We start from the raw sequence: 12,063 nt of genomic DNA, 5'->3' as shown, positions 1-12,063 counted from the left end.
ATTGTAATGCCAATAATTAATACATGCTTAAGTATTCAGTAAGATAAGGGGAAGAAACCAGGCTTCCTCCAATGGGGAAAACCCCACAAACTTATCTGAACCTACTTCCAACCTTTTGGAGTGCCAAGGAAGCACTTAATTAGCCAAATGCATCATACACTCAGGAGCTTCCACATTCTGGCCATCTAAAGGCTGACTTGACGATTTAGCAGGATTCTGAGGGCTGCTTTGTATTTATATAAAATGGAGCAGACTGTAGGTATTTTACCTCTTTAATCTGAAGGTGTAACCTAGAGACTAAACATTCCAGCATGCAGTGGGTCATCAGGACCACACAACCTGTTTTGACTCCCTATCAGTCAGATGGGAGAGTACAAGTTTTGATGTACAGGTTCTACCTGTTTTGGCCTCTATGCACTTAAGTATTGTTGCATTAATTTAGTTGGGGTTAACATGACCCAGTCACTGTCCAGTATTAAATTAGGTTCCTCTCTGGCCTCGTCTGGTCAGAACATCTCGGGATTGAGATGACAAAGGCCCAGGGTCCCAGGAGATAGTGGGGGGTGGCACCATGATGGTGAAGCTTGCTCAAGTAGCCAATATTTTTCTTCCCCCAAATCTTTCTTTAAAGACCCACAAAGGGCCTATCCCCTAATTATTCCACCGATTAGGCCTAGTCTTTGACACCTCTATTTTGTTTCATTGATTTTCTGATTCCGTGCTTGTTTACCAGGCATGATCTTAATACAGTCTTTGAATTACATCATTAGGCCTTTTCGTTTAGAGTAATTCAGTCTGCCCCCCCCTTTCCCCTGCCTTTCATCTCTCTTCTCATCAACACTCGCTTCCTCCAGTTGAACTCACAATTAAGGTAAATTTTGTAGGCCCAATTATCCCAACAGCACCCATCTACCCTGTTGAGCATGCTGGGTTGTACCTTCTACACAAGTTAAATGCAAACTATTTGAGCCTCCTCTCCAAGCTTCGCACCAAGCAGCAGGATGCTTCTGTCATAGTCTTGCCCTATTTATTTGATGTGTTCTTCCATGTCATATTGAATCCCTACCTGACGCTTTCCCCTGTTGGCTGGAGTGTGAGAGCACAGAGGAGCACAAGTTATGATTTCTTACATTCCCAGTTCAGTTCTACCAAAAGTAGTTCTCTTCCTCCCCTTCTCCCCCCTGCCAAACCCTCCCCTCTCCCCCCCCCCCAAAAAAAAAAAAACCCTGGAATAAAACTATCCAAGTACTCTCTTGCCTTGTTCAAGCTGTGATAGCTGGGTTCAGAACATAGGGGACACAGGTCCCAGCGAATGGTGCTGTAGTTCTCCTTAACTTTTGTTGACTAAAACTCCCTCACACTCCAAGTTGGGAGGGGCTCTCTGCCAGCAGACAGAATCAAGGGTAATGATGAAGCTCAGCACTCTGTTTGGGGGCGGGATGCAGGGCAGGGGGGAACCGAAAATGTGTTCACAGGGAGTAAAGGGAGCAGAGTGAAGCTCGCAGGAATGTCTGAGGAGAGAATGGATTGGGAAAGGGGTTTTTCAGGCCAGAGTCTAAAGGGAAAGGAACAGCAGCAGAGCCTGGTGGCCTCAACCCTTCTGCAATACTCAAGGCTCTTTTGAGTTGCTAATACACTTCACTGAGACCTCCCAACTTTTCCTCTAGGCACTTGGGAGAGGCCTGGGAACACTGCTGGTGAAAGCAGCATTCTCATCTGTGTGGAGTAGAATCCCACCCTGCCCTGTCTTACAGGAATAAAAAAGTCAGAGTCCCAGGTAACAGTAGCTCCCAGAATATGCTTGGTGCTGTGCAGGCATTTCACCTTCAGTGAAACCCTGTAAGATGAACAAGAAAGATCTCTTGAATCTCTCACTTGCAAACAGGGCAGAGTTCCAGGCTGTAACATTCCCATGGCCCGGCCAGCTCTGGAGAAATCAGTTTTAAATAGGGCTGTAAATGGAGCTGACCCCTCCAAACTGACATTTGCCCTCCTTAGGAGTAAACAGGAGTAGAGAGACTGTGGATTTCATGTGATGCACTAGAGAACAATTAGTGCTATTTATGACAGTCAGATGTTGGCACTTCTCCGATGTTTGTTTTTCAGGGGCCTGTAGGCACAGATAGTCCCCAGTAGGCATTTCAAGATCTTTGTTTTTTAGGACTGCTCTGTATGTAAACATAATGGGGGGAAGAAGAGCCAAGGTCCCCATATAATAACTCTGTGGACTGACCGTGTGGGATGTGCCCTCTTGCTGGTGATCCCTCCTTGATGTATCTAGGGTTATTTCCCCTCCTTCATGACTGTCACGGAAGGGTGGAGGATGGGATTTCTTCACAACCTCTAGGATTTAAGGATCCACTCGTTCCAGTACAAGAGGGCCAGTACCCTGTCCCTCCAGTTTCACAGGGCTCACGGAAAGTTCTGCTACCTTTGTTGCTGGCTGGAGTGCTGTGTCCTGTAAAGTCCACACAAACCACAAGATTCACCTGCAACCTAGACACCTGTTTCAGGTGCCAGTATGTAAAGGGCTCATCCTGTTTTACAGTGCTGCATGAAATTGTTCTGTTTAATGAGTAACATTGCTGGAGCAAGCTGCACAGTAGCATTTCAACAGAGAAGTCATGTTGTTAGCCTCAGAGTATTTGGAGCTGCACACTTCATTTACTAAATATTGAACTAAAAATAAACCCTAGTACTCTGTTCAAGGGTTTAGTTCTAGTCTGAAAATGGCCCTGCTTGCCAAGTGCATCAGAACTAGAAGAGAGAATTTAATTCTCATTAGCCTTGCAGAGTAAGTCTGCCCTGGAGGAGTGAGCTAAAGCAGTGGTTCTCAACCAGGGGCCTGGGCCGCCACCAAGCAGGGCCAGCGTTAGACTTGCTGGGGCCCGGGGCAGAAAGCTGAAGCCCTACTGCATGGGGCTGGGGCCCTGAGCCCCACCACCCAGGGCTGAATCTGAAGACTGAGCAACTTAGCTTTGTGGGCCCCTTGTGGCATGGGGCCCGGGCAGTTGTGCTGCTTGCTACCCCCTAGCCCTGGCCTTGGCTTTTATATGCAGAAAACCAGTTGTTGTGGCCCAGGTGAGCCATGGAATTTTTATAGCATGTTGAGAGGGTCTCAGCAAAAAGGTTGAGAACCCCTGAGCTCAAGTTCACTGGTTTGGTTCTTCACCAAAATTCCTAATTCAGCTGACGTATTAAAGGTAGGTGCCCAGTTTTAACACTCAAGCCTCAGACTGAGTTTGCAGGGCTGGCAGCTAGGAAAAGAAGCAACGACTTTCAAAAGTGACTGTGGGTTGTAGGGGGGGGGGGGTCCAACTTTTGAGAAGATGGGTGATCAGCATGTTCTGAAGACCCAGACCCCTTTAAAATGTCAAGTTGGGCACCCAAATTACCAGTCCCTTCTGAAGACCTTGGCCAGCAGCTCTTGTTAGCTGAGCTAATTTGATCTGGAAACTGAGACTAAATATGAGATGACACTTCAGCTTCAAACTGCACTTAAGTGAAATTTACAAGAATGGCTGTGAAGTGCTGTATGCTCTTGGTGACTCTCATTGAATCTTCATTTTCCCTGGCAGGTATTTGATGAATTGGACAAAATTGGTGCATTGTTAACGGAAGAAGCCCAGGATGGAGGGCTCCCAGTGCATGATGGAAAAGGAGACCTGCGCAAGTGCCCATACTATGCCACAAAACTAGGTAGGTTTTCTTTTATTACAAGTACCCCAGAAATGCAGTTTAATGTAATATCGCTAACAGTGCTTTCTGCCCTTCCCTGCAGGCAAGGGGGACTCTGGCTGCCCTTATCACGTTGCCATGGCCATGCTGAAGCAGCCCACCATACAGTTTGTCCTTGCAGCTTGCATTGCCTTGGCTGCAGGTGTTGCAGCCTGGTATGTGATGTGATGGATGGATACTAGATGGAGTTACCTCATGGTGACACAAGCAGATGAACACACACTTTTTGGGACTGCTCCTCTGTTGTTGGTGGAGTTTTTAAATGCAAGATTTAAGTAAACAATAAACCAGAATCTGCAGTGAATGCCTAGGACTGTTTGTATACCAATAATCCAAATACTGCATGGTACCACACCTAGTAATCGATATAATTACCCAGCAGGGTTCTGAGCTAGTAACTTAATGCAGGAATTGTAGTCTAGCTCCACAACTGCCACTTGAAGCCAAAATCTGTAGTGACCGGATGCGGGTCTTAAATCAGGGGATGGCTTTAGCCACCTATTGTCAAATGATCAGCTCTTCATATCCCTGAGCAGGCTAGGGTTTGCTAGTTTGCCCCTTCCAATGTAGTATAGCTCCTCACATGCTGATCAAGCACATAGTTTGTGACACTGGGACAGAGCATTCAGAGCTGGCTCAATCAGGAATTGCACTTTGTCCTTCCCAAGGAGAAGGTGGTGGTGGGGGGGGGGGGGGGGGGGGGGGGGGATTCAAACTGCTCCAAAAACAGCTCAGTTGCCCCAAAGGCAGAATAACTTGCTGCTCATGCTGCAAGGACCCTAGGCTCAAAACCAATTTTATAAATTAGGGTCCTTTTTTTGCCCTGGCATGTAGCAAATAACTTCCCATGGGCTGGGGGAGCAAGTCCTTGTATATATTAAAGTTAACGGTTAACTTTTTCATGTAACTTAATTGTGATAAAGCCTTTGACCCAATAAAGTTTATACTCTGATGTCTTCGTAAGGGAGTTTTTCTTCATGCAGAGAGGTGGAAGAGGAGAGGTGCAGTCCCTGAGAACTTCATTGCAAACTGGCCTTTACAGTCAATTCATCTCTGCAGGGATGGATGCAAGGTTGCACAGGGAGCATGGAATTCATTCAGGAGGCTTAATTTGGCACTGGTAATTACTCTGTGTAGTGTTGTGAAACCTTGACTTTCCACTCCTTTCAACTGGATCTCCAACTGGCATTCTTCTGGGCACTCTGGACAGACTAGCTTTGGTTTTTGCCTCCAAAATTATTCAGTTTATTAGCGCAACCTCAACAGGTGGAATTGCTTACCTATACCATAGCTGCATGTAAAACCTTGTGACATTCTTTCCTAACCTGAGACTCTCAAAGGAAGTAGTTTGCCTTCTGCTCCTTATGTCCAACAGACACTTGATTGCTCAAAAGTGAGGGCCGCTTTTGTCACAAAGGAACAGATCTTCCCCCTCAGACTGTCTAATCATCATGGAAACCAGATTCTAGTGTGTGACAGTGAATTGAATTGCACTATAGATATTATTGCAGGAGCCCTGTCCAAGGGCTGGGGAGGGTTTTGGAGGGATCTTCTAGCATGTGAATTGTATCTGGTTAACTAAGGAAACCAAGCTTTCCTCATGCTGCACAGGATGCAGATGAATATAATTTTTTCTTTCCCCAGTAGCTTTCATATGCAATTTTCTGTCTTTGTTAGAGAGCTGGGATTGCTTGATGTATTATCTTCTGAAACCATGGGCCACAGCAGGCTCAAGTCTCCTAGACTTTCACAGCAGGGGTTTGTGCTATTGGAAAGGGTATACCACTGTACCTTTACACCAAGCCCACAGTGGGCAACCTGAATGCCTTTGGAGGAGTGGTGTCCCACTACAGCCAGGTCAGTGCTGTGAGGCAGAGGTCTGATTCCAGAGGAGCTCTTCCCACCCCTGTTGAGAGGGGAGAGAGTGGTGAGCAGAACACAGATAGCCTATGCCCAGGGGAAGCAGTACTCTCCCCTGCTGACAAAGCACTATTAATCAGTAACAGCACAAAGCCTTGCCTCCTAGTGTGTGGGGTGTGCTGGGAGATGGTATGCTGTAGGCAAGCAGCTAGGGGGCTGAGAAGGTGGGTTAATGCTTTCTGCCTTTGCTGTAAGCTGCTTGCCTGCATTTCAAAATCCAGCCAGCAGGGGTGGCTGCACAACCCAGTCAAGTCCTTGTGGAAACTGCCTCTTCTTTATAAGGGCCACACTCATTTGCTGGGAGTGCTGATCGCTGGATTCCCTGAGGGGAGCTAACTTTTATTCTCCAGGCTAATCAGCTCCTTAAAACAAGGCAGAGATGTGGGGGTAACCTGTAGCCATACCTCTACAGGAGGGCAACAGTGTACCCCAATTTAAGCACAAACCTCTGTATTTGTCCTAAATGACATGAGTGGCAGCTGTACCCCCTGATGCTTAAATCTCCCCTCCAACAGCTGTGGAGCCCCCACCTCCAGGCCCAGCCCTGTACAATTACTGGTGAGGCAAAAGTAGCTGCTTGTATTTTTGTTGTTGTTGGCAGTCTCCTAGTGCTCAGTTGCTGCTGGAGGTATTTGCCCAGGACCATGGCAGAAGATTGAAGGGCTGGGTATATTACCATTCATCAATGCAGTTTGTATACATTGGGGACTCCACTCACAGGTGGAAACTTTCTTCCCATAGGCTGCTCCAGCTTAGAGGAGGGGAGGGTTGGAAGCATCAGTGAAGCTCAAAAAGCAAAGGGTGGTGAGTTAGTGTTCAGTTTTTAAAATGACCCCTCATAATGATCACTGGAAGTGATCATTGATCTTATCCCTCAAAACTGATATTGAAAAAATTCTCCTTTCCAGCCTCCTTGCATAGGCTCTAGTCTCACCTGGAAAGTTTCCTACCCTCTTTCCCCTCACCCACAGAGTTCTGGTGAAAGCCACTTTGACCTTTTCATGTTTTAAACTTTTCCTCCCACTTCAGTACAGGAAGGGGTCCAGTTAGCACATACAACTATTATTGATGCCTTAGAGGGAAGTTGTTTTAGCCCCAGACTGTACTGCAACCTTCCCCAATGCCAGTGTGCCTCAGGCATGACCTGGCAAGACAGGAATTTTCAGTCCTTAGTCTCCAACTAAGAAAAAAGAGCCACATTGTGCTGGCTGTAACCATAGAAATCTTTCTGCCAAGACCTGGGCTGAACCACTATCCGGGCAATGCTGCCCTGGGCCAGCTTTGTGGGCCATGTACCTCAGTGTGGAAAGACTGTCTCACTACCATTTCCTTGAGACATCCAAATCTCAGAGAGCTTAAAGAAGAGCAGTACAGTGAGATCAGGCTCTGTCTTTTATTTATATACAAATATTATGTAAAAGCGCCAACAATTTGCTTTTTAAGTACAGAATAATTCACTCCTGACATCAAACGAAGTCAGGGCCATGCTTTGGGCTGTTTCTCTCTAACCAATCAGCTTAAAGAACAAAATCAACCATTTCACATTCATGACCTGGAGGGCTAGAGCCCCCACGTGCATACATCTGACCTAGTTTAATGAGGGGGGTGACAGACCTTCACTGTGTTTTGATGGCATGCACTCAAGAGACACAAACCAGAAAGGATTATATCAGCTGGAATAAACTGAAATACAGAGCTACTGAAAAATGGAGGTTCAGCAAAGGCTCCCTGAATAGCCTTGGGCTCAGCATCCCAATAACATCAGCTAGTTTTAACCCTCCAAAAATCTACATTTCTTCTTCTTAGTATAAAAAAGGAACCAGAACAGAACCCTCTACATAGACTAATTCATACCATACCCATTAGTGATGGACCTCTGGACAGTGACTCTTCATTTTCATGCAAAAACTGATTGGGCTTGAAGGGTAGAGGATTCACATTTCTGGTAAGTTAGTTACAACCTGGTGGCCATTTAAATAATATAGTTAAATTAAAATAAAAACAAGCTCCCCTACAGTGCTGCACTGAGTTATCTACCCACTTGGATGCACTGCCATATTAGTGGGGAGTAATGAAACATTGGGCCCTAAGTAGCACAGTGAAAAAGTGCATTGAGAGAGATTCACCAGTTTTTCTATCCCCCAAACATAGACATTAAACAAATGTGAACAGAACAAAATAAGAACAAGGCATATGCTGCAAACCTACATGCCTAGGAAGAGAGCAGCATAATACTGTCATAGCCAGAAATGGCTAGAGTCATCCACGTTCCCTTTCACTGCACTGTGTGGGTTCAATAGACAGGTCTTTCAGTAGGGGGCAGGAGGGAGGCTGACCACAGCAGCTAGAGCTGAGGGTGATGAAGGCAGATGAGTGTGGGGACTCCTCAGGCTTCCCCACCTCTTACTCTGACAGGGGAGAGTGCTCTTGACTGGAGACTCCTGACTGGCTGATGGATTTGGATAAGATATTCAGTGAGGTCACCAAGCCCATTGCACTTGTGATTGGCTACTGATGTGAACCCAGGCCTCTGGTGACAAAGGCTAATGGCTACACCACTGAGGCCCAGGTGAAAGCTTATTAGAAAGTCAAGGCAAAGGAAAGGCAGATGCACACATGGTTTCTATTATTTCACACTAGACAGACAGCTCCAGCTAGTCCATGGGAGAGCTTGGAGCACAGAGGGCCTGAAGCTCCTGAATTCCACTGAATGAATGGGAACAAGATAAGGCCCATTCTTCTAGCTCTCTTCTCATGCTCATTGTTCACTAGATTTGGGGGTGGGGTGGGTGGGGGAGCAGGGAAAAAACTGCTACTTAATGCTGAGTTCCAGAGAGAACCAACCCTCACTGCCTCCCACAGGCTGAGCTTTCACATCCCTTGGCATATGGTAGGGTCTACAGCACCCGAAGAGTAAAAGTGGCTTCCATGATTCCGGCAGACTCACAGCAAGAGCTACTGCTCCATTCCCCCTCCCTGGCTTTGTAATGAAAGTTTCTCAAGACAACTCAGGATGGGGATTTCTAGTAGCTGCCAATTTCCATACAGAATTGGTGGGTTAATGCCTGCACCCGCACTGCAAATAAAGGCCTGTCTCTTCATCTGTGCCTCAAATGGTGGCAGATGCCTTCTGTAACCCACAGCCTCTGGGCTGCTGTGTGTGATCACCCTGGGGCTACAGGAGCCATTATACCCATGGAAGAGCCAGACCTAGGGACTGACACCTGAAGCTCTAAGATCCCAAAGCACTTCAAAAGAAACAGAACCGCACCCCTGAAAACATGCCCTGGCCACCTGCAAACTAAACAGAGCTGCTGCTTCCCCATCTCCTTCAGTGCAAGGCAGAGCTGGCTGGGCTCCAAGGCAGGAAACAAACATTAGCTTTACTCAGCTGCATGGCACAGCCAGATGTAAAAGCACAACATACAGAACTAAACAAACACTGGCCCTAAAATAAACCTTCCCTTTCACACTACGTAGTCCAAGGACGACAGCCCATCTTTGTCCAGCAACATGCACCCCCTTGCTGCTAGCCTACAGACAAAGCAGAGAAACTGAGTGAGTGTAGGTATCCAAAGAAAAACAGTCAGAAGCACTGCATTTCCTGGGGATGGACGGATGTGCTTGCTTTGAATTTGTGGTTTGTAGAGAACTGCAACACTCAACTAAACAACTACAGGATCTGTCTGCTTTAAAAAGAGACCGAGCTGGTGAGCACAGGAGTACCCCAGCACCCCACAGTTCTGTGGGAGTAGACATATTCAAAGCTTCTAGAGAAATAAGCGAGCTGCCATCATGGAATGGAAGGAAAGCGCCCCCCCTATTGCAATGGCTCAGTCTATCACTAACTGGGCAAGAGCCCATTGGAATGGCAGTCCCTGCATGCTGTCTGTTGAAGGATGTCTGCCTTACATCACTGTCTCCTTTAACAGTGGCTACCAACAGTGACTGATGGGGGGGGATGCAGGAAAGTGAGGTAGGACAAACCAACAGAGGTGGCTCTGACGGGCAAACATAATCCGGAAAGGAAAAGTCTTCTGTGCAGTCTGATGCCTCATTTGCAATCCTAGTTCTAAGCCCTCTGCAAACAGCTGTAAGGATGAGACGAGACGGGACGGCTGGAACGGCAAGGTGAGTGGTGCAGCTATTCAATCTCATAGCCTAGCCCAGCTACCTGTCAGAGCTCACATCTATACACCAGCTCTAGCTGTTTGCGGTGTGGGCCTACAGCTTCCTTGTCAGTGTGTGAGTACCATCGCTCTACTACAGCATTCGAAGCTCTTTTAAAATGGAAGGGGAAATAAACACACACTACCAACGAAGGGCTAAGCAAAGGAGCATTCGGCACATGTAGATCGGCGTGGAGGAGGGACTGACGTCATTCCAGTAGGTGTGGCTCCCAGGGGTGCTGTTAGCACATGCGCTTGTACGTGTAGATGTAGGCTTTGCAGTTGGGACAAGTGTGGGTCACATCCTTGAAGTCGTCTATTAGACATGGAATGAAGCAGCAGCCCAGATCACATCTGGAAAAAGAGGGAGAGATCAAAGCCAAGTGAGCAGGGGCAGGGCACGGCAAGCTCCGTTGGGGCCTCCACTCTACCCCTCACAGCCTGGCCGACTAACTACACACACACACACACACTGCTGCCACCCCAGACACCCAATGAAACCTGCTCCCACTGAACTCTGGGGGCTTCCCTAGTAAGTCCTAACATCCCTTTGGAGCCCGGTACAGACGCCCCCCTCCCAGCAGGCTGAGAAGAGCAAAGCCTTTTAAGGGTCCATATTTAAAGAACACAGCAAAACACCTGATTTAACATCATTCACTGCTGCATGGACGCTCACAATTGGGAGCATAGGGACGCCCAGCTGGAAATTCTCCTTTCGGCTAAAAAACCAGTCCCATCGCTCTGCAGAGAGACGCTCCCCATGAAAGGAGCTCTCCTAACACCATGGTGAGTGCAGTGGGGGCAGCTTCCTGCTAGCACCAGAGCTGTACTAGGGAGTGGCTAGAGCCCACCAGCAACTTAGCCCAGCTAAGATGGATGGGACAGGCACAGGGTCACCAGGCAAGGCAAAGGGCCGGTGCAGAGCCACACATGGACTATCACACACACACACACTGCAGCTTGGGACCCGCATGGCGCCTCACTACCTCCTGGCCCAATTTCCTCTTCTGCCAGCAGCAGGCGAGAGGGGCTTCAAGGCCCAGTCCTGTGGGGGGCTCTGTAGGGGATAAAGCCAGCTGGACGAGTAGCCAGTTAACAGAGAAGTCAGTGCTGCTTGGGCAAGTCCACTGCTTGCTCCTTTAGCTCATCCCTCCCCAATCAGTCAGTGACCCGAATGGAAGGCACCAGAGAACAGCAAAGTTCCTCGTCCTCCCGGCACATACCCGACGAAGCAGCAGAAGAAGCCGAGGAGGAAGTTCATGAGACCTATCTCATGTGTGATCGCGGTGGTGATGGCCTGCTGGCAGTGAGGACACACCGTCTGCACGGGGCTGCCCTGGAATATTTCCCCTTGCAGCACAGTGACCGTGGTTGCAGCCCCCGATGGTACAATGACAGTTGCTGTGTGGCCACCAGGAGAGGGGTAATGTCCTGCAGCCGGGTAATAGCCCATGGGAGGGTGAGGTCCTGGGGGTGGATAATAACCTGCCAGTGATAAACACGCGCACAGTGAGAGGCCTTAGCACATTAACAAGCGATCCCTATTCCACGTTTCTGAGCAGCGGGACTACGTTAGCATCCAGCTGCTCAGTGCTCCCCAGCTGGCTAGCTCTGTGGGCTCAGCAATGACAGTTAGTACATTGATTATGGGTAATGCCTAGGGCCAGCCAGGATCGGGGCCCCACTGAGCTGGTACTGTACGAGTCGTAGGCACATTGTACCCCAGCGAGTGCAACTGAGGACACTGCAGCCCTGTAACTGCTAACCCAGCACATGGCTCTGTGGAGAGTGGGCACTGTGGAGAGAGGAACCAGGCAGAGTCAGTCGCAGATTACCACCAACACCTCTCCAGAAAGGTAGGCTGCAGGGGCCCGGGAGCTGAGGCTCCTACCTTGGCTCTAGGAGAACGCCAGACCCCTAATGAACATCTCCTCTGCCCACAGCACAGAACCCAGCACTTAAGCTCTGGGAGCTCCTGAGAGTACACAGCAGCCACTGTGTTTGCCTGCCTGGTCCTGACAATAACTGACACTGGGTCACGTGACACCAGATCCTATCCTGCTATGCCACAGAGAGCAGCGACTGTGTATTCCCTAGCAGGACAGCTGGCATGGCAAGAAGCCCAGGCTGCTGTGGAGAGCAGGCAATAGTCCAGTCAGATTTCTGGACTCCTTTCACTGCACCAAGACAAAGCGTCTGGAAGGAGCACACATTCGTCGGAGCTCCTGCTGAAAGC

General features: G+C 48.5%; 2 protein-coding genes across 7 annotated transcripts in view; one reads left to right on the top strand and one right to left on the bottom strand.

Annotated features, from left to right (window-relative positions):
• The window catches only part of HMOX2 (heme oxygenase 2), a 57,592-nt gene extending 53,162 nt beyond the window's left edge, over positions 1 to 4,430 (top strand). For all 3 annotated transcript variants that reach the window (XM_073362763.1, XM_073362762.1, XM_073362764.1), the window contains 2 exons: positions 3,579 to 3,699; positions 3,782 to 4,430. In XM_073362763.1, the coding sequence (XP_073218864.1) occupies positions 3,579 to 3,699; positions 3,782 to 3,906 (246 nt within the window). In that variant the 3' untranslated portion in view covers positions 3,907 to 4,430. The remainder of the gene's footprint in view (positions 1 to 3,578; positions 3,700 to 3,781) is intronic.
• A 2,607-nt stretch (positions 4,431 to 7,037) lies between these two features.
• CDIP1 (cell death inducing p53 target 1) overlaps positions 7,038 to 12,063 on the bottom strand; it is a 40,170-nt gene continuing 35,144 nt past the window's right edge. For all 4 annotated transcript variants that reach the window (XM_073362768.1, XM_073362769.1, XM_073362770.1 and 1 more), the window contains 2 exons: positions 11,051 to 11,312; positions 7,038 to 10,181 (listed from right to left, as the gene is read on the bottom strand). In XM_073362768.1, the coding sequence (XP_073218869.1) occupies positions 10,070 to 10,181; positions 11,051 to 11,312 (374 nt within the window). In that variant the 3' untranslated portion in view covers positions 7,038 to 10,069. The remainder of the gene's footprint in view (positions 10,182 to 11,050; positions 11,313 to 12,063) is intronic.

The sequence above is a fragment of the Lepidochelys kempii genome, chromosome 10 (genome assembly GCF_965140265.1).
Source record: "Lepidochelys kempii isolate rLepKem1 chromosome 10, rLepKem1.hap2, whole genome shotgun sequence".
In the NCBI taxonomy this organism is placed as follows: domain Eukaryota; kingdom Metazoa; phylum Chordata; order Testudines; family Cheloniidae; genus Lepidochelys; species Lepidochelys kempii.
This window is presented reverse-complemented; position numbering and strand designations above follow the sequence as displayed.